This window comes from Harpia harpyja, chromosome 19, assembly GCF_026419915.1.
Source record: "Harpia harpyja isolate bHarHar1 chromosome 19, bHarHar1 primary haplotype, whole genome shotgun sequence".
NCBI lineage: Eukaryota > Metazoa > Chordata > Aves > Accipitriformes > Accipitridae > Harpia > Harpia harpyja.
The window spans coordinates 21771233-21793141 of NC_068958.1; the positions used below are offsets into that span (position 1 = coordinate 21771233).

General features: G+C 49.1%; 1 protein-coding gene across 1 annotated transcript; it reads right to left on the reverse strand.

Moving 5' to 3' along the window:
• Positions 1-298: 298 nt before the first annotated feature.
• On the reverse strand, positions 299-15918 carry SLC26A9 (solute carrier family 26 member 9). Its single transcript, XM_052815281.1, has 20 exons — positions 15794-15918; positions 14624-14763; positions 14181-14291; positions 13709-13884; positions 13098-13262; positions 12355-12507; positions 11876-11958; positions 11444-11591; positions 10600-10713; positions 10064-10141; positions 9629-9724; positions 7247-7353; positions 6602-6671; positions 6267-6359; positions 5694-5810; positions 4797-5114; positions 4512-4566; positions 3968-4113; positions 3097-3174; positions 299-2467 (listed from the first exon to the last, which is right to left on the reverse strand). The coding sequence occupies exons 1-20, from the start codon at positions 15916-15918 to the stop codon at positions 2420-2422; spliced, it is 2421 nt and encodes an 806-aa protein (XP_052671241.1). The 3' UTR covers positions 299-2419.
• Positions 15919-21909: the final 5991 nt, after the last annotated feature.

The following is a 21909-nucleotide window of genomic DNA, read 5'->3' on the forward strand; positions in this document are numbered from 1 at the left end:
ATTTCTTTGTTGCTTTTTTCAAACGAGCAAGTAAAAGAAGCACTCAGGCAGTAACAAAAGACCATGAGTAATCACCCTCAAAGATAATTTAAGAGAATTAATCTCTTGATTTTGCCTTATAGAACAAGCTATACATGGTTCTGGAAAAATCACTGCTGTCTAAGATTAAAATAAGTAATAACCGTTAGTTAGTGGGTTTTTCCTTTTGGAAACTAACCTCCTTTGGTTTTATTACTCTCTCCTGCACCACATAATCAGAAACTGAGGTAGAGAAATGGTGACTTAGTTAATGAGGTGTTACATAAAACCAAACTGGCAGGGTCCTGATGTTGTTTCCTTTAATGGTTGTCTAGCTGTGATGGTTCATGAAGCTCTATTTTCCTTAAAAATGAGACATCTGGGAGCTGTAGGAAAGCCCCACTTTCTCTCCCCAGAAAGCCTCCTAGCAATCTGCTAGTGAATCAGCTCAATAATGAATATGTACTTCAAAACTGTACATTAAAGCTTGCTAATATTTTTAATATCTTAGAGTAATAAAATAGAAATAACTTTAAAAAATATAATCTACTTTCATTATTAAGGCCACTCTTTATTTTTTGCATTCATGGAAAGATAACAGACTGTCCACTTTTACTTCCATTACTGTTCTGTTTTTCGTGTTGACTCTTGCATTTTATCCCAGTGCTGGAAATACTTTGTAGGAAGACTTGAAATTCAAACAAAAGAAATTGTTTTCATTGCAACTGAAGACATACCAGTATGTGTCTTTATCTTATTTTTTTTATAACCTTATTTTCGTAAAAGCCATATTTGAGGTTGAAATGCACTGAAGAAATAGTCATCTTGTCATTACTGTCACAACATCAGCACCGGGTAAGAACGGAAGGCATCAGAAAAGGAAACTAAAATAGCAGTTGTTATTAGCATCACTCAAATATATAAAAGAATGTCAGATTTTTAGAAATTATTAAGATCTCAGCTGTCTGTCTCTGGGTTAGTGAGGCAGGCTTGTTTGCCTGAGAGGTAGATGGTCCTGGTAGCATCAGTCTGTGGTGAATTTTAGTGAAAATCATCAAACATGTAGTAGAGAATTGTTATGGAAATATCACATACTATACAAGAGTTTTCTTTTGCTGCACAAGTGACCATTTGAGAGCTTGTCACCAGAAGCCCTGCATAGCACAGGGTGTCATGTGGGCTGTTCCTTAGTTGCAGGCATAAAATACACTCAAATTTCAGTTTTACTGCTCTGGATCGATGGCATCATGAAAAGTGTGCAGAAAGGGCTTCCTTCCCTTTCCCTAGAATTTGCTACTTGTGATCAAAATTATTTGGGAAAAACATCTTTCCCCAAAGCACTCATCCATGTTCTGGTCTAAATCTTTTAGTTGCTCCAGTCAACAAGAAGATGGGAAGAGTCAGAATGCCTTTGGGATTAATGCTTTCATGCCATTCACAGTCTAAGACCCTTATCTGAAGTGCCATTCAGTCAGTAGAAAGATCCCTAAAAAACTTCAGAGGGGATTTGAACTGGACCCCGGGTCTTTTGAACACATACTCAACCCACTGGACAGGCAGGACAATATGTGCATGTAACACACAGGAACAAGGAATTCTTATTTCTGGTTACAAGCTAGTCCTATTAGTAAGAAAAGAAAAATGTATTCCAGAAAGTAGCCCTACTGAGAGATAGTACTAACGTCTTCGGTGTATCAGAAATACAGCATTGGTTTGAGGCAGTGGTTTCTGGGACGCTGGGTCACAAAGGCAGCAGTGCAGGGGTCACAGAAGAGGGGTCACAGGAGAGGCAGAAGTGGTGCTACACAGACACGCAGGGAAATTCAGGGGTTTGCACTTACTGCGCAGACACCCCGAAGGTCAGTGCACATTTTAGAGCAACATTGCCTTACAAAGCTGCATCGCTGCACCTTGCAAGAGTTGCTTTTGCTCGTGAATCAAGGCCGTGAAAGGCTCTTGATATTTGCTTGTATTTCACTTCATCAGGAAAAGAGGGAGGAGGGAAAAGAAAGAGGGGGGATGCCTGCATTACGCAATGCCTATGTGGGCAGAAGGGTGCGATTGTGTGAGACAAAGGAGAGCACCTGGCAATAATGACTAATCGTCCCATGTGTTAAGGCACCTGCCTTCGAATAAACTTGCTTCTCTTCTGTAATTAATGAGATGGCATTTCCTGAGTTCCAGCTTCCGTAGATTTCTGTTGCCTGCTCCAGAGTCCATTGCTCTGAATACCAGAAGCAGAGCAGGAAGGAGGGAGGAATTTTTCAGTTCAAGAGGCGCGATGGCCCCTTGCTTTGCAAACTTATTGTATCCCCAGGTAGAAGTGCAGCTCTTCACGAAGGGATGGGAGAGCGGAGTCTGTTGGGGAGGGTTTGCCCGCATGCTGACGCTCCCTGTGTGCTCACAGAGCTGTCTGGGTCTCTGAGTGGAACATGCTTCCAAACATCTCCTAAAGGGCACACAAGGCACGCTGGGTTAGGGCTGATACCGTGGCACAAACCCAGCAGCGCAGCTCAGCAGTCATTCAATCACAGAGAGAAACGCCACCAGAAACTCCAACCCTTCCCAGCCCTCCTCCACAACGGAAAGCTGGTGGTGGGGAGGTTGCTCTGCTTCCAGCTGTGCATGGATCGCATGGGGAAGGTCAGCATTGGAACAGATCTCCTCCCGGGGACCTGGGTTCAGTGGGTGCAGATCACTTCAGCATTAAGAAAGTCTGTGCTGAAAAACTTAAGCAGTGACCCTTCTTTTGGGCTTGAGCTAAACCTGGTTCTCCAAGTTTATCCCAGGGCATAGAGACCACAGGTCTGACTGTGAACCTGAGTATGTGGCCCAAAATGGGTTAAAGGATTCCCCTGTGAGGTAACCTAGCTGCTCCTTCCTCCAGGTGCCTGCCAGAGCTCCTCATGACAGGGATTTTAAATTATTTTTGAGACTAACTTTTCAAAGCTTTACTGTTGCTAGCAGTTTGCCTGGCAGTGGCACAGGGGACTTCCCATCTAATCAATCCCAACCACGACTTCTGATTTCCACCTTGTGTCCACAGCTGAAGAAGTGACCCCTGGCACTAGAACTAACCTCCTCCAAGTTCTTGAACTCTGCACTGCTTTCATCCACAGACTCGTCATAGATGGAGAGCTCTGTCTGGTTCGGCATCTGTGCAGGAAAGAATCAAATCCACAAATTAGCAGAGCGCAGGGTTGAAAGGAATGAAAAAAATTACTAACCCAGGCTTAAAACATCACACGTGCTCAAAGGGAAATGCCCAGGAAGAAGGGGCACAGAAGGAATCCTCTTTCAATTGTTTATCTCCTCTGACTGAGCTGGCATTTACGTATCTCTCTGCCGAGATATGAGATACTTTAACTTACTCTCATGAGATAACTGGCTAACACTGCCCTGGTTCCAACTCCAATTACCATGCAATAAACCAACCCATGTTTGGGGAAATAGCCTGTCTGACCCTGTGTTGTCAGCATGTGCCACATTCCTGCTTCGGCCTTTTCTCCTCCCACCAAGGGAAGCATTCATGGATGCTGGGGCTATTCAAGGACAGGAACATGTGCTTTGCCTTCATTTCCAAGGGCCAAATTCTGCCTTTGTGTGCAGCTGCATGTTCCAGCCAACACCAAACTGAGGGCATAGTGCTGGAACAGCTCTTTTGGCTTCTCCAGGCTGGGACAACATTCATCTCCCAGCTAGGGGTTTGCAGAAGACATTTACACTTCTGAATTCCCATTGAAATCAATTCAGGCAGTAGGTACTTGGCCCATACATGAGAATTAGGAGATGAAATATTTTGTTGGATTTAGACCTTTGCCACTTGAGATAAATAAGAAACTTATATTAGGTGCAGTATTGAGTTGTTATTCTTCCTTTCTGCTGATGCAGTGTGTAAACCTAATAGTACAGTACCGTGAGCTGGAGAAAGACTGGGGAGCAAGTTTACCTCTTCTAAGATGGGCGGATGGACAACTTCTTTGATATTGGCCAGTGCAAACAAAACAGCATCATGGATCGTCAAGAAGATGTGACTTCGGTCCAGGCCTCCTTCCTCAAAGACTCCACCTGTGCTAATGTCATTGTACACCTGAGCTGAAGAAATGAAAAACACATGAACAAGAAGGAAACCAAAGAAGGAAGCCTTTGATAGTGCACATGGCTGACAGTGGTCCTCTGAGCTAAAGCAAGGCTGGGATACATAGGGAAGAAGCAGGTTTGCTATAGAAAGGAGAGTGTAGGGATCTATTTTTCTACGTGCTAGATGTGGTGATGTTCCAGTCATATCATTTCTCAAATGAAAGGACCTATTTCACACACAGAGAACAGTGTTTCCTTTCTTCTGTTGTCTTCTTTCATCTGTTCTGGTTTGGTCCAACAAAAAGCTGACAGCTCACACAGTTTGCATAAAGAACACAAAAAGATCTCCTGTCTGTCAGGAGCCCATAAATGGGGGAAGATCACATGGAAATGTGTTCTTCGTGGATTCTTACCATGCACGTTTGCCAAGAACACTTTAATCCCAATCTTCTGATAACTGGAACACAACTAGAAGGGATGAGAGGGGAGAGAGAGGATTAATAACACTGCTGCTCCAGTTTTGTGTTTAGACATAAAGTCTTTTATCCAGGGCTTTACACATGTCCTGGGGAAGCTGAAGGAGAAAGCCACACAATCCTTCTCTTGAGGAGGGTAAACATCTTTATCTGAGTTGCCCAAGAGAGTAGAAGGTACCTGGTTGATGTGTTGCTTGGCTATGTTTGTAGTACAGAACTAACCTTGCCCAGTGCTTTTGTGCCCATGAGGTCAACAAAACACACTCCACTCATGTCCAGGATGATGGTGTGAAAGCTGATATAGGGCGGTGCTGTCAACGTAGGGTCAACATCTGCTGTGGGCATGACACTGAATGTGCTTCCTTGCAGAGTAGTGGTGCTGCCCAGCTCACTGGAGGTGTGCACTTGCCCAGCACCATTGGCGGGTGGACGGAATGTGACGTAGGAGATGCTGGCACCATTAGCAGTCGTCTGGTTGTTATTGGTATCTGTTGGAGAGGTGCTTTCAAAGTCTTTCTGGAGCTCTTGCAAAGACAAGGTCTACAGCAAAGCAGAAATGCACAGTCAGGGCAGGGCACAACTATCAGCACAAGCTGAGATCCTGACACGTGAATGCACCTATTCAGTGGCGTGAAGTGTTTTAATCTGGACTAACTCTAGCCTGGTGCTAGACTTGGGCTAGACTAAATGTCCCTTGGGGTTGGAGTATGTTAGGTTAATTTTAAATGATTCCTGTTCACATGCTTCAAGACTGCTCAGCAATGCAAACCAAATGAAGCTGGGATGACTGGGAAATGTGCTTCAAAGGGGCACTTTTGAACTGAAATGCTGACATAGATGCATCCTTAGAGAAAGAGGGCAAGCCCAGTTTCTAGCAAATTGTTCACCATGTTTCCATTCTAGCCGTCTCTATGGCTTTCTTGCTCCCAGCCATTTCCAGTTCTCCTGCTTCTTAAGGTTTTGGCTATTGGGAGGAATGGAGATGTGGATGGGAAGGAAAGAAGGCAAGAGGTGGTAAATGTGGCTAGGAAGACAGTGCAGAAAATCCTATGTCAAGAGGAACTGTTTGATGGGGACTTGGAGTCTTATTCATCAACACAGGAACCCAAACTGAGTTACCTTGTTCTGCCTCAATAAGAATTTTGGTAGCTTTGTTGGTGGTTGTGCTGTCCCCTTCTCCTGCCGTTTCACATATTTCTTCCTGGCTAAGTACACTTTACCAGGATCCACCCCAGTCTGTGGAAAAGAGAGGGAGTTTTATCTGAAAAAGTCTGTTCAGTCCCGTAGTCAGGGGCTGCTGTTTCTTTCCTGCTGTTTCCCAGCCTGTGGCATGTGGCACAGGAGGACAGCACCAGCTGTACACCGGGGTGAGGTGATCCTGATGGCAACTAAACAACATCTTCAGTAACTCAGGGTACCTGCACATGTAGGGAGGAGAGACTTGCAGTAGCAGGATGACTCTGCTCTGGCAGAGCTTGGAGGAGGATACCTGCCAGGATGCAGGCATAACCTCTAAAACAAGGTCTACAAACAGTCCTGAAGATCAGGGAGAAAAGGATGGAAGAGTAGAGGATGGACGTGACCATCTTTCGTGAACATCCTAGGCTTAATTATCTCCACGGAGCAATACAGGAGAGAGCAAGGGCCATTTGGGATTGGCTGCAGGCAGAAATTTATTAGAGCATTGCTCACCTTGGCTATAATCTTCTCACGGAATATCTCTGAGTTGGCAAAATACAGTGGCGAGCAGTAGGTCACAATTTTAATCCCATTAAGTTCGTGTACCTGCAACAGAGACAAGAGCTCAAACCACGCCTGACGGGGTGTGTGTGGCGTGCAGGGTGGCTGGGATTTTGGCCAGCAGATAACTGGGAAGGTCAAACCGAACAGGAGCTCTCCTGCTACCCCTGAAACAGGCAGCAAAAAACCTCGCTGAGACAGAAACATGGATTTGAGTTTCCTGATCACATTGGGTACCAGTGGCAAAGAACAGCATTTTCTCTGAGGATGCTTTAGTTTCTGCTTACCTTGTTGTAGGCTTTAGGGTTCTTGTAGATGTCAGTGGAAGTTACTTGGCCCAGGGCAGAGCCATTACGGCTAGGAGAAAAGAGGCGATCAGAATTAGAGTAAATGTTGCAAGGGAAGAAAACTGCTTTGCTTCACATTCCATACCAGGATTTGAAAATTTGCTTTATGAAAATACTTAGATTTCATCCCTGCAGAGTCTACAGGGCAAAAAAGAGTCAGCAGTTTGAGATCCCAGGCTCGGAAATATTAATAAAGGGCTTTGATGGATTAAAAATGGTGTGAAAACTTCACGCCAGTCTCTGCACATATATGGGGCTCTTTCTTTTTATGAGCAGGATTTTCTGCTGGGAACTATGCAGGTAGCTGTTCGCGCTGAAGTAAATACCTGCAGACTTCCCCCTGCCTTGGGATGTGCACATCGCTAACTGTGCGCAGGAGTGAGAATGCAGGCAGTAAATTAGCGCCTGCCATTCCTGTTTGCACATTCCAGGGGCTGGGGAGGACACCTGCACTCCCCCAGGCTCCTGCCGCACGTTCCTTCGAAACATGGGCCAGAGGTCGGTTATAAAAATAATCTGTCGTTTATTCTGCAACTGGGAGATTTTCCTTCTCTTTTGTTTTTTTGTAGCTACACTGGTACTTACAACTGGGTATGGAAAACCACAACCAGCACGGAAAATCCCACGCCCACAGCAACTCCATAGGGAAGGCTCAGGAAGAAAGCGGACAAGAAGCTCACCAGCCAGACCAACTGCAGAAAGAGAAGAGCATGGCAGGTAATTTTACTGTACCACAGGCTGGAGCATGGTGATGGATGGAAAATGGCTATGGGCTGATATTCTGGACCTCAAGAGCTACACAGCTGAGGATCAAAAGACCAAGGCCTGAATTCTGCAGCTATTATAATGATACAGTTTATTGCACGCTTTTGTGTGAAACATCACTGCTGGGAAGCTTGCCAGAAGCCCCATTTTTTCAGCCGTAAAAGCAGCTAGTGCGTAACACCCGCACCACTCATTCAGTTCAAAAAGCATCAGCCTAACTAGTCAGGAAAAGGCTCCTGCAGATCAGACCATCTGATGCTCAGTAACTGCTCCTAACCCCAAGAAAGCTCCTGCTGTCAGAGCATTTCAGGAGGAATGAGCATCGATCTGAAAACCGTCTGAGCACCTACTATAAATGACCTGAACACAGAGCAAATTTGATGACAAAGTATGACAGAGCATACCAAATCCTGCTCCACCTCTCAGCTCAGAGCTCTGTCATTTGTCATTTTTATATATTAACACTCGAGCATCTCCCTCCGTATGAAATTAGTCCTGCCTAAGCATATAAACATGCCCTCTGAGAATAATTATCAGGTTATTACAATCCCATCCTCAAAACTGATAAAACCTAACTTTGACCTTGGACAAATCAGGGTAACTTTGATGACTTCAGCATCTTAATTTATATGCATTGTGCATATAAATGGCAAGTAAGGGCTTCCCTCCATCCAGACTTCACACTGGGCTGTATCTGTGGAGTGATCCCTGCAGTTAGCGCTGAAACACAACCAGACTTGAGGTAATGAACACTGATGGTCTGACATCACCCAGAAATGGTGTTCCCCATTTTGGGACAGGACACTGAATCTAGTTCAAATTCCAGGGAGATTAAGGTCAGGGGAATGCTGTTCACTCCATTGGCATCTGCCTGGTCCCCACGCTCCCTACACCTATAGGCTGTCTGTGGTTGCTGGTAGCAAGAGCTTTGTTCCAGCAGCTCAGTGGGAACAGCACAGCCGGGTCAGTGGGTCTGGCTGTGCCATGGAGGAGAGGTGATTCACATGGGGCAAATCAAAGAGGTTTCTGAGAGCCGTTCACCTCCGCTGTGGTGGCGAACTCCGGCAGAGACACGCTGGCAGGGTGTTCCCAGGTAGGACCATGCATCTCTGCTCAGTCCAGTGTCCGCTCAGGTGTCTGCCCGGACTTTGGGCTGGGGGCTGTGGAGCCCATGGGGCTGGTCTGTGCTCCCCTCTGCGAGCTCTGATAAAAGGCAATAACTTCACCTGCCCTCACATGAACTGCCAGAGCCGACCGAGACCTTGCATCCTACCTACCAGGCATCAGCAGAACTCATTCAGAGATGTGCTTAAACTGCCATAAACGATTCCTGACAGAGAATTGCATCTTCCCATCAGCAGCTTTCCCACTCTGCTGGTTCTTGCCTGCATAACCGTGTCAGCTCAGACATCGCACATCCCTGGTCCGGTTAGTCTGCCAGGATCAATCCTAAGCATGGACCATTTTTTTGTAGCTCATGCCCTGTGCTGGAGTGTGCCTTCATGTCATGATCACACTCCTGTGAAATCTCTGCCTGGACTGCTAACCCATCTCTTCTCCAGCACCTGTTTGAACAGTATTTTGGGAAAGCTCTTGATGACTCAGGTCAGCCCCTTTGGACTCCTGATTTCTCCGATAAGGCGGTTTGTCGGGACCTGACAGGATATTGGCTCAGTGTCCACACACACCACTCAGCCGTGGGAGTCCTGTTCAAACACTGTCTTTTTATGTCAGACATTTCCAAATTCCGTTCTCACTCCCCTGCACCCCCTGCCTGGGTTTATACATCAACCAGTGCCTGGAGTCCTTATCGCTGTGAAGGGCTCTCCTCACCCTGGAGGGCTATTGTGTGAGTTTTTAAGTCATGACTCCCAGATATTGAGCAGGGCCGGTTTGGCTAGTTCTGGGCAAACAGGCTCCCGCAGTTGATTGGCATTTAAACAGAGCAGGTAATAGTTCAGGCCTCTCTGATATGTGCGCTAAGCATGAGAGTGCTCAGCTGGGCAGGACAGGCTCCGCCGCTGCTCGGGACCTCGTTGGCCAGCAGTTGGAAGCACGATCGCACCGAGAGAGTGAAACCCACCTTCTGCAAAAGCCTGCCGGGGGGCTAGTCTGCTCGCCCTGCCTCTGCCTCACGCAGCCGTGGGCTGAGCAGCCAGTGTAAGGCAGGCGGATGCCTCCCACCCGTCCCCAGGCACTCACGCAGTCCAGCTTGCTCTTCTTCCACAGGTAGAAGGGATCAGCCAGCTGCTTGAGGGAGTTTTTCAGGTTCACCGCGATCAGGGCTCCCAGGACAGACTGCGGAGGAGAGGGGAGCGTATCAGCTAGGATGCGGATGTACAGTGTGGATGTGCCACGTTTTGCAGCAGGTGCTTTCTGCAGTGTCTGCCTGCCTTGGTCCAGTTACCACAAGGGAATGGGAAAGGGTGATGCTCACAAAGATCCCACTTGGAGCCGAGTATGGTAATTTAGACTATTCTTGCTTCCAGAGACTCAGTGCAGACAGGACCCCAGGCCAGAAGCAAACGGTGCTGTGCAGCAGTTTGCATCAGGGGTTTTTGGAGCAAGGCCGTGCCTTCGCTTGGGCGTGTAGAGTACGCGATGCAATGGCCACGCTGTCTGCACAGTTTGTGTTACCTTTGGAAGAGGTTCAAGGTAGATCCCCAGAGCCAGCATGGTCACCATAACCACCAAGGCCACAAAGAAACTTGCCACCTGCAAAAGAGAAAGAAATCACTTCAGCAAATGTCAGGGTCTTCCTAAACCCCTTCTGGGTCTTTCCTCTCCTGCTGCTTCAGCCAACGGCAAAACTGGTCACTGCAGTATTTTACGTGAGCAGACGATTGCCTCCAAGAAGTAGGCTAGGATTTTGCAGATCTCACAGATAACCCCAAAATTCCCTCAAGTGGTAGCTCTGCTCAATTGGGGGAGCCAGACTGGGAATGCAGATTTACAGCCCTACATCTGTGACCAATCCAAAGAACCATCCAGGCAACAAAATGGGGCTGGGGAAGGAGGAAATTCTGCTTTAACAACAGCAACGTGAAGCACTTATATATGGAGCTTCTCCAGACCCACAGCAGCAATGTCAGGCTGGCAGCTTGCAGCAGCTATAGGGGTTTGTGGTCAAGTAGGGTCACGTAGGGAAGAGAGGAGGAGGAGGAGGTACTAACTTGTGATTTCCCTCCTGCCCCATCGATGGCAAGAGTGACAGAGAGAGCACAGCAGATCACGTGGATTTTGAAGAAGGATCCAAAGAAGTTGCTGCAGCCCAGGGCCAGCATTTCCTGTGGAGATGGGGGAACATGGTCATCAGAAAGGACACTGCCCGTCCTGCCCTGCCAACGCGTGTGGGCTGCCAGGCAGGAGAGCAGGTACCCGAGTCTGGGGTTTGTGTGGCCAGGGAAGGGACCTGGGTTCCATATGGTGTGTCCCAGACCCTTTCCTTCCAGTAAGAGCTGGGATGGGCTCTGGTATAGCAGGGAAACCTGGAAGCACAATTCCACATAAACACGTTGTCATCTGTTGACACACTAAGGGCAGGGCTTCATGTGGTATGTGTGGCTGTTATTGAAAACTGCCACTGTGCCAGTGATGACAAAAGAGGATTATTTAATGTCCTGCCTTTTACAGTATCTGGGTGACACAACAGGAATCCAGGTCTGTCTCTGCTTGGTGAAAAATACATGCACCTCATTGTGCTTCAACAACCTGCAAAAGTGCCATCTGTGCCAGCACTCAGGGCTGAAGCCTCAGGTCAGGAGGGAGAGCAAAGCAGAGAGCTCAACCTAAAGTTTTCTTCCCTTTTGCAGTCTCTCTCCAGTCCATGGGAGATGGATCTGCCATATCCTTTCAACCCCCACATGGCAAGCTGCCACATGAGCCTGCATGCACGGGAGCAGCACGTCTGTTTTAAGCAGAGCACCTTTGAAAGCTTCCCATTCATGCAGCGAGGTTTTTCTTTCACGCCTGAGAGCAAGGGGAACGGTCTTTGCGTCCTTCCAGACCAAGCGTTACCTGGTTGGGGTCCACGTCGTAGCCATGCTTGGCTGCCAGCGTTCTCCCCATGGCTAAGTTGATCACGTAGCTCACGATGGCGAGAGAGAAAGCTGTGCCGATCATGTCTTTCCACTTGTTCACCAGGGGCAGGGTTGGCGCTGGGAACCTGCACTCAGAGTGGAGGCGAGAAGCAGTTGTGACACTAGTGTCCGGAGGCCGGTGAAGTGGGTGAGGAGCTTGTGTGTTCAGGAATGACATAATCCATGTCTACACCGTGGACAGCTTGAGTGGATGGTGGCAGTTGTGTAACAGGGCGCAGCAGTGCTGCCTGACAGTCCTGGAAGGGGACTGTCATACAGCAGGAAAGAGTGAGCTGTTTTCCAGGCTGCAGGAGGAGAAGGAGGAAGGAAAATTATCTGGAAGTTGAGTCAGACCTGCACATGCACTTACCCCATGCTGATCTTCCCAACTACTGGCATGCCGTACTTCTCGGGCATGTTGAAGCTGCCGGAGATTGCAGTCGCAACTATTACCTGAAAGTACAGAGAATAAAAGAGCAGTAAGCAGAAAGAGCATGAGCTCTCTCAGAAGCTCTAAACTTGCTGTGCTCCTGGGGCTGACAGTAGAAAATTAGCACCAAATTCAGGCTTGGAAAGGAGACAACCTCCCCAGCAGGAGTTATGTTCCTCATCCTCAGCATCACCAGGATGCAGGTACAGTCTAACAGGAATGACCTGAGCATCAGAGGTATCCTCCATGAGGATGGCCCAATTTCTGACCCCAACCCACGTGAGGGTCATGTCATATTCACTGTGTAGATGCTCTACATGATGGACCCTCTGTGAGCAGAAGTGGGTGTCCCAGGCCTGTAAGGTGAGGGGAGGGACTGTCTCCTGGAGGGTCCGAGGGACAGCTCACACGTCACTTACAATGATGATCTCCATGGGGATGGGCATCCGGATCTTTTTCATGTACTTTAGGTTGAGCTCCTTGACAATGATCAGGAGCACAGCACTGACCAAGGCATAGACGAGGGAGGCCACGTTGGTTTTGGGCAGACCTTTACAAATATCAATGAATGTCTAAAGGGGAGAGAAGAGGAGAAGGTGTCATGGGGAACCAGAGACTCTGGACAAGCACAATGGAGAACACTTTTTACCATAACCAACTGCAAACACCCCGAGATGTGACGAGGGTGAGAGAAATGCTAGAAACCCTGCTGCTGAGAGAGCAGCAGCCAGCCCTGAGTCTGTGCTGTCCAGTGAAATGCGGTTCTAGCTCCATCAATGGAGGATGCATCCATGGAAGATGCAGGAAAGCCCAGGAATGGGTAAACCTGTCCATAGGAAAAGTTTCTGTTGCTGACAATTTTGCAAGACGCCTGTTGTAAAGCAACACAGTTCATATTCTCCCCAAATCGCAGACCCATTTCATTATACCTGATTAGAAACTAGCAGACAAGGGCTCAGATAATACCGTATAGGAAATACAATGGCAGCAGCGTAGGTGTGCTGGGCAGGGAGTGGTGCAGACAGGCGTATTCCCCCTCCCTCCACCCTTTCCTTCTCTCCAAGCCCCCCTTTCCCTTGCACGGGTGGCAGCGATGCCTGCGGTGTGGTGGTCACTGGGGGAGGAGGTGCAGGGAAGGCCCTTGTCCAGAGCACCCACTTACATAGACGATAGCTAAGGGCCCGGTGTAAGATGGGACCGTCAAGCCGAAGACGTACTTGAGCACGGAGATGAGGATCTGCAACCCTGCTGCTGTCATGAAGCCCCTGATGAAAGACTCTGAGAGGTAGATAGCAACAAAGCCAAACTGCACGAATCCCAGGCACAGCTAGGGTAGGACAGACAAGGCGTTATTAGAAGCATGCCAGCCCGAAAGGGCGAGGTGCAGAGCCTGAGCGTGCCTGTGTCGGGCAGGCTGCTCTGCTGGGAAGAAGGGTGCATCCCTCCCACGCAGCCACGGCACGGGCTGGGCTGAGCAGACCGGTCCGTAGCAGGGGTGGGGAGAGGAAAGCTGCAGGGTGATGGGGTGTCATCACTGGCTGCGATCCTGCCCCAGGAGATCACCCTTGGCTAGTCCGTTTGGAGAATTTCACACCAAGACTGCAGCTGGGGTGGGATCCCCAAAAACCTCTATGCTGAGGCATCATCCACTTAGAAGTGGGGCCTCTTCTAGCATCTGCTACCACCGTCTCTGCTCCAGAGAGAGTTTGGCTGACTCCGTGTGGGTCAGCTCTGGCCAGAGGACACAGCGCAGGCGGTGCAGCGAGTCCTTACTTGTATGATGGCTGTCAGGCAGGCTAACGTGGCAGAGATCTCCAGCCTGGCTGCTTCCAGGGCTGTGGTATTCACACTGGTCTCATTGGTAGTATGGTTGAAGTACTGGAAGTCTGACTCCGGAGCCAGCTCATTGCAGACGTTGCCAACAATAATGCTGATGACTGCAAAAGTACCTACAGCACAACACAGTGATGTCAGTAGTTTTCTCTGGAGAGCGTCCTGTCCTGGAAGGCACTTGGACAGGTTAGGCTGTCCAGACCAAACCACCCAGCCCATCACCGCAGACAGCCCCGTGGCAAGATGTGGCAGTAGTTCACTGGGGTGAGATCCTGCTGTGCAGCCAGAATCAGGGATCCCGTAAACCCCTGATGGACCAAACATACCCAAACGTCTCTGTTCTGGGACACACCAAGTATTGCCAGCCAGTATTTAACTGCCCTGTGCAGACAATTGCTCTGCAGACTCTTACCTGGGACCATCTGATGGATACCGCCAAGGAAGAGGTATGTTACCAAGGGGAAGAAGGAGGAGTAAAGCCCGTTGACGGGAGGCAGATTGGCCAGCAGTGCAAAGGCCATCCCTGGAAAACACCAAGGAAATGGGCAGGTCACCCAGGTCTCTGCAGCTGGTGTCAGCCCCCTGCCCTGCTCACACTCACATCAGCTCCAAGAAGGTGCCGTGGCCAGCACAGAGTGCTGCTTTCTGGGCATGAGAGGCCAAAGAGGGCAGGGAAGGGCACCACAGAGAAATATAGGGATAGCCAGGTCAGAGGTAGAGCTTAGGTTTATACATGTCAGCAGTAAAGGTAGCTAACCCCCCCCAGACTGGACATCAACTGTCATCTGCAGACCTTTACTTGAACTGGCAAAGTGCTGTCCCCTCTTGGTGACCCAGAAAGTCATTGCGTCTCACCTTGTGGCACTTGAATCGTCCCCGCACTGAGCCCACCGAGAACATCAGGCAAAATGTAGTCCTTAATTTTATATTTGGGAAGCCACACAAGTATTGGGAACAGGCTAAAGAGGATGAGTTTGAATCTGGAAGCTGAACATCTAAAGGAGATTAAAAAAAATAACGCAAATAAGTAAAGAAGGAAGGAAGCAAGTGAGCTGGGAAGTGAGCAAGCAAGGGAGCAAGGAAGAATCTTTCTAGGAATGTCTCAGCCTTTCTCCCACGCCAAATCCTGAGCCCAATATTTGGTGCACAGCCCTCCCTTGCGAGTGTGAGGCTCTTGCAGTTAACTAGCTGGACATGCCATGGAGGATTATTGTAGGGATGTTCCTGACTCGGTGGAAGGTCTCCAATGCTGCCACAGCGGGAAGGAGAACCTGCACAAAGTGAAGGATTTTGCTCCCCAATATCTTGATACCCTTCAGACAGGGGATAGGAAAGCCGTAGAGAGGAAACACAGCTCAGAGATTCATGGGGCAGTTGGACAGAGCCAAAGATGAACTTTTTCAGGTGCTTGGTCAAAAAACCCCAAGTGTGTTTGAAAGAAGAAGATTGTTTCTGGGTGGGTTGGCACATGCAGCATCTCACATCTCTGCCTGCTAACACGGATGTTCGCTCTCTTCCCTGTATTACTGCCTTCATTTTTCCAAGGAATGGAGCTAGATTTCCAAGACAACAATCAGCAGGATTATTCATCTTTCTTTGCATGATTTTTCATCTTTCTTTAAGAAAAGCCAGTACTGTTTTTAATCAGAAAGTTGATAAAAGGAAATCCCAGCTGGAAAGCTTAAAGAAATATTCCGCACACCCATACCTACATCACCGATTATGCCTTTTTCATTCTTAAAAAAAATTGGGAAACAGAACCCCAAATCCTGAATGCACTTGGTGCAAACTGTTCCGCTTATTTGCCCTACAGTGTAACAGCTGAGGCAGTGAAAAGCGTAACCAGTTTCACTTGCTTCAGTACAATTTGCATTTCTCCCGTGCCTTTCATCCATCAAAGCCTTGAAGATCATGGAGAAGGTTTCCCAGGATAAAAATGGGAGCTATATCCCCAGGTCTGAATTATATCCCAATTCCAGACCAAATCTGATTTACATTTGCCCCAGCTATAGCATTCTATGTTACCTGAAAATGTTTTTCAATTTTTCCCCAATGGGGTAACTTCTAGTTTTCTTCTCAAACTCTTCATCGAAGAGGCTGACCGAATATGCAGGACGTTCGATGACATAGCGAGGCCTGGCGTGGTTCATCTCTGGATCATTTAAATTTTTCCCAGAAAAAAAGAAAAAGCAAAGCCAAGAATGTGACTGGAGCTGGCCCCACCTGCAGTATAACAGACCGGACACCTCCAGCGTCTGGGAGCCCTCCCCGAACATCTCCACCCTAAATAGTTTCCCCGTGGCGCAGAGGCAGGTCCTGGGAGTGGCTTCTCCCAGCACCGGGGGCTGCTGCTCCCCGGCACAGGGAGTTTTTACCAGCTATTTTGAGGTGATGCTAATGAGCAATGCCCCATGAAGGGGACCGGAGCGCGTCCTGGATTGTCTGGCAGATGAGCATGGGTGTTAATCTTAGCTCTGCCAATGACTGCCTTTTTGCCTCGGGCAAGTAATTTGACCTTTCTCATGCCTCAGTTTCACCATGTGCTGGTGGGGTTGGTGAGACTTTGCAATGCTGGGCAGCCCTGACACAGTTTGCAATGGTAGATGCTGGCACTGTGATTAAACGCAGTTTCCATCCGAGATGTTCCTGCTACGCTGCTGAGTGGTCTCATTTGCATTCAGCAGCCTTCCTATCTCTCACTTGCCATGGGAGGCTGTGGAGGACTCCTTGGTTTATTCTAGGAAGTGATGTGCAGAAAGATAACTGTTGCTAATTCATTTCAGTGATGAAGATGTCAAAACATCTGGATGGACTAGTCCTGCCCAGTATCTGGGTCTCACCAAAGAAAGGTGATGAACTTCAGAGAACCCTTCCTAATTTTACTATGACCAGCAATGCCTAGGAAGTGTGGAGAATCATTACAAACTGGAGAGGCTGGGAGTGGAGGGAGGAAGTGGTCAGATATAAAACAAGGATCTTGGTAATTATTTGTGGTATGGCGTGTATCTAAGTGGGTCATCGCCCAACACAGGAGTAGAAGAGGGGGTGGAAAAAGCTGGTGATTCAGGCAGGAGAACGTACCAAGAAACAACATCCAGGTTGCTGAGAGCTTATGGAGTGATCTGAATGTACCAGATTCTCCTCTCTCCCCTTTTGGCATCGTGAGTACTGCTGAAGTCAGTGCACACCTTGACACCGAGTTCATTGGAACCAGGATGAGCAAAATGTTCATCCGTAGGACTAATGTCAGTCCTCACTGATAAGCGGTTACCTTGGAGTGGGGGCTGGAAGACATGAGTAATATGTAGCAGAGTGGCCCAGCAGTCCAGGACAGGAAGGAAAGTATGATGCAGGCAGCCGAAACTTTGGGGAGAATTTAGGTCAACAGAATCATTATGCAAATAGGAGCTAATGGGTTTAGAAAGGGAGGTCATCAACCCCTCTCTTGCGGTGGATGCTTTAGTGATCACAGGGGCAATCAAGTGCAGTTTGGTGTAAAACAGCTCCAGCAATGGTGTGCTTCTCATTCTAGGCTCTGATGTGCACCCGTGCTGCCTCTGGAGGGACCCCAGCCTATGTCTTTGGAGGGCCAGCTAGGTGCCAGCTGGCTGAAAGAGGAGACATGTCCCTCCTCCTGCATTACCAGGTGCTTAATCCAGTGCCCTCTGCAGGCATGCACACACTGGCATCCCTGCTGCTCCTTTTCAGCTAGAGATACCCTTCCAAGAGCAATTACAAGCTTTACCTTTTGGAGGATTGGTGCAGGCCAAGACTAAGCAGTGTCCTAGGCTCTTTCCCAGTCCCTACGCTCATGCCAGAAGCCTATCTGATAAATGGTCATTCCCTGGTTTTCCCACGTCAGTCTGCGCAAGTCTTGTCCCTGCCTTGCAGCCTTGCTCCAGATCCCATTGCTGAACAGATTCCCAGCGTGCCCAGGCTTTCTCCAGGTCCCAGCCCCACAGCTCTGCTCTAGATTTCCAGTTCTCCCTTGTGAATATTTTGTAGCACAGGTCCAGGCTTAGCAACAAGCTTTTAAGGCGTGATAAACCCAGCTGAGTTTTGGGTGCAAGAAGTCTCGCTCAGCTTTATTTCTCGGCTCCATCACTTGCTGAGCGGCATGCCTGCCATCAGACAGACTGAATCAGCCAATTATATCACAGCTCTTTAATGAATTTCTCCTGCTGAGCGAAAGTGCCTGCAATCAGGAAAAATAATAAACAAGGCAAGTATAGAGGGAAAAATATCCCCATGATTAAATTCCATCTTAAACAAACAGGCTAATGATGTCAGCATCTTGGACAGAGTCAAGTTCTTGACTTGGCTTATCACTGGCCTTGCCCTAGATCAAACACCAGGTTAAACCTTTGAGATTTTGGAATTAAAGAGAATGAGCTGTGTGACTGCTCCTTGAACAAAAGGCAAAACCAGCTGTCCTGGTGTTGATGGGATATGACCACAGCAAGCTGCAGAGCTGGTTTAAATCCTGCAGCTGGGGCAGGACACTGAAGCAATGCAATGTGTGTGGAGAGAAAAGCAGAGTGCCAGTAAATTGCTGCATTGCATGGACCAGGTTTTTCAAGAGCTCTGTTCCAGTATGGGCATGGAAATAAAGGACGAGGTCTGGGGGAAGAGCTCCAAGTGCAGAGCCCCCGTTACAAGCTTTTCAGGAAGCCCATTCCTCCAATGTGTCGGCTAGAGTGGATGATGCTGAGAAATGTGAAGTTTGGCTTTACTGATAAGTCTGCTGAGCCTGGGGTCTTGGAGAAATTGTGGCACACTGAATACATAACTGTGATGTGATACTTGGAGCAAGCGACAAATGAAGGCAGAACTGCTTCGCTCCAAGAATGTGATGTGGGTGAAATATATAGTCCCAGTAGGTCATCAGCTAAGAGTCCCATCAGTTCATACCTGGCTGATCCCTGCCCTGTCAGTCTCAAACCAGCCTGTGCATGCCAAGCACAGACCTTTTTTCCCAGTGTTCATCTTGCAAATGCATTTACTAAGCCCTTATCTTCATTCCCTATGCTGGTGATAGCTGTGTTTGGGAAGAGGAAAGTCACATTGAGGTTTCTGACTAGTGTTGATAGGAGCAATTGGCATAAAGCCACTTTCCTGTGCTGGCATAGGCATAGAAAAGGGACTCCAGTCCAAGGAGCGCGAGTCAAAATTTAGTGGGAAAGCAATCTGATCACTGCCTTATTCGTAATACAAGGGCCCAAATTGATCCCAGTGCAAGAGCTGAACATTCAGGGAATGCCTCTGCTACATTTTAGGGAGAAAAAATCTGCTCTGGAAATAATGTTTCCTCCTTTGTCTGCCCCCTCTCCATCCTTGCTTCTCCTTGCACAAGGCGATGCACCTGCAGATCTCCTTGCTGATTGCTTCTCAGCTGATGGAGTTCAGAGGTCTGGTCTCTTCCATATCCTGGGCGAGTCTTCATTAAAAACATCTCTCTCCCAGCTCCATTGCCCAAGGAAGGGTTATAAAAAGCAACTCTCCCCTACCCCAGGAGACAAGGTCTGCCTGGAGAAGGCAAGCACAGGTGCAAGGGTTTGGTTGCGACACTAGGACAAGGTCTTGACTCCTGTTCCCCTGAATCAGTGCCTTTAGCACCGTGTCTGCCGCAACTCCCAGCCTCCCGCTCCCAGCTCCGGCTGCAGGTGCCATGGAAGCCCTGGGGCAACACGGTGAAAGGGCCCAAGTCTCGCAAGGTCAGGCGAGGAAGCCCTTACCTCCTCCCCTGAAACCTGGGCTGTGCTGCTTCGCTGAGGCATGGCATGGGGAAGGACAGGGCGGCTGCAGTGCCGGGCTCTGCAGGGCCAGATGCTGCAGTGCCAGATGCTGCAGTGCTGGATGCTGCAGTGCCAGGCTCTGCAGGGCCAGATGCTGCAGGGCCAGATGCTGCAGTGCCCGATGCTGCAGTGCTGGATGCTGCAGTGCCAGGCTCTGCAGGGCCAGATGCTGCAGTGCCAGATGCTGCAGTGCCCGATGCTGCAGTGCTGGATGCTGCAATGCCAGGCCCTGCAGTGCTGGATGCTGCAGTGCCGGGTGCTCCCCCAGACTGAACTCTGCCTCACCTTCCTGCCGCACACCCGCTTCCCTCTCCCTTTCACGCCTCTGGTGTCGAGCTGGGCTTGCAAAGCACACAGGCAGGAGGAAAAGGAGGTTTCTGCTGTCAGTCAGTTCAGGTATTTCAAAAGGATGTTGTATAATTCACCTCTGCTATCGGGCGCCGATCAGCCCAGCGGATCCGCCCCCACGCTCCTGGGTTGTTCACTCTCTCCGACCTTCTGGCATCAGGGACAGGCCAGGACCGAGTCCGGCTGATGGGCCACGCTGGGAGCTCGTCACCAAGGGACCCCCGGCACGTTCATTCAGGTTAGTGTCTTCAGATGGGCCCTATGACTGGGCACTCTTTTTTGCTCACAGTTAAAATTGCTTTGATCCGATTTAGTTTTCTTTTACCTTTGGCTCTGAATTGCCAGGGTTCATCTGCAAATGAACTGATTCTGGAAGAAAGCACCTGTGGTGGTAAAGCCAGATCTATAGTCCCACATTTCTGGCCCAAGTGTATTGGTAAAAAGATCTTTCCTAGTAATCTGGGGAAGAGGCAGAAGCAGGGAAGTGGTGGTTGTGTTTCAGGGGCTAAGCAGCCGGCTGCACGCACGGTGCCACACACTGAATACACATAATTTGGCCATGGAATTTAACTTTTTCTTAACCTCTGCCCTTTGGAAATAGAAGAGGCTGATGCTAGGAGAGCATATAGATCAGTTATCCAAAATACTCTATCCCAAAAATGGCTTTTAGCCTCAGGAAATGCAAAATGCCAGTCCAGAAAGTTCAGTCAGAACTTTGCTGTTTCAGTCAATTTTCCAGGAGCAGCACGCAGGAAGCATCATGATGGCTGGTGGAATAAAAGCCAGAAAGAGAGGGAGAGGGCGAAAGAGGGAGAGAGGTGCTGGGAGCTGCTAACTGGCCCTGCCTGACCGTGGTGAGGCATAGATGGAGACGTATGCCATGGGTACAGGGGCAGGGAGGAGACATCTCTGCTTCTCTCCGGTTCCCACCTTCCCATCTCGTTGCACCGTGCTGCAGCCTCGGCTTTAACGTCCCCCTCGGGAGCAGCCGTCCCGTTCCTCCACTCCTGTGCTTTTGCCACAGAGCAGCCAGGCATTAAATCAATGTTTTCTTTTTGTTTAGATTAAATATTTGGTGTGTTAAATAGGTGATTTCCATAAGGCAGATGGCCCTTTTCTTGTTTTAAATGACCCAGCCCAGCACAGGCACCGGGCAGGAGCGCTGCACTGTACTCTTGTTCCGCCGTCGCTGGGCCAGTGCCAATGTTTGATGTACCACTTCACATGAGTTTCTAACCAAACTAGCTCTGCACTTGGTAACCAGAATAATAAGATCTGCAGACATCTGCCAGCTACTGAAGGTGAAGCCAAAGTGTTTGTCTCAAAGGGTGTTTATTAAGTAAAATGCTTACATTCAGCAGCTCGGCTTCTGCTCTTTTTAATGCTGTCGTAAATGCACCAAATGCTGTAGGCACAAGGGATCTGCTCTGCACTGACACGGGGGTAAATGAGCCCAGATTTGGCCCGCTCTTTCTGTCATTTGTTTGATTAACCCACTTATTCCCAACCCCACCCTAACTCTCCATTACTTTTGTAGTTGCATCCAGCGCCGTACCTCGCCGAGGGAGGGCTGGGCTGGGGTGAGGCAGCAGGCGCATGGCCTGGGGTGCTGCGGTCCGGGATGTAGATACATCCCCATCATCGTCCTCCGAAAGCCACCAACTTGCCTGTCCTGCAGTCCCCCAGAGGTGTCACCTTGCTGAGTGTGGCACAGCGGTGCTGGGATCAGGCTGCCGGCTCCTTGGCAGGCAGAGAGCAGTGCCTGACCTTAACGGCATCTGAGTCTGTCCCCTGGAAAGTGGTGTGTCCATCCTCGCCATCCCCTTGCCGCTCCCTCGGCATACAGAGCCGTTGGGATGGGAAGGAGGGAAGGCTGGAAAGTGCACTTAAAAGAAGAGAAACGTTGGTGTCCCCGGCTGCCGTGAGTCTCTGCTCTCCGCATGCCTCTGACACAGACCTTGCCCTCCGCCTTTGAAGAGCAGGTAGGCAATGCAAATC

Excerpts from the sequence above, each read along its gene's own strand:
- SLC26A9 (XM_052815281.1), bottom strand. The coding sequence starts at position 15,918 with ATGAACCACGCCAGGCCTCGCTATGTCATCGAACGTCCTGCATATTCG. Across the intron at positions 13,263-13,708 it reads GCCTGACAGCCATCATACAA|CTGTGCCTGGGATTCGTGCA; the intron begins GTAAGGACTCGC and ends GTCCTACCCTAG. Across the intron at positions 5,811-6,266 it reads GTGAGAAGATTATAGCCAAG|ACTGGGGTGGATCCTGGTAA; the intron begins GTGAGCAATGCT and ends TCTTTTCCACAG.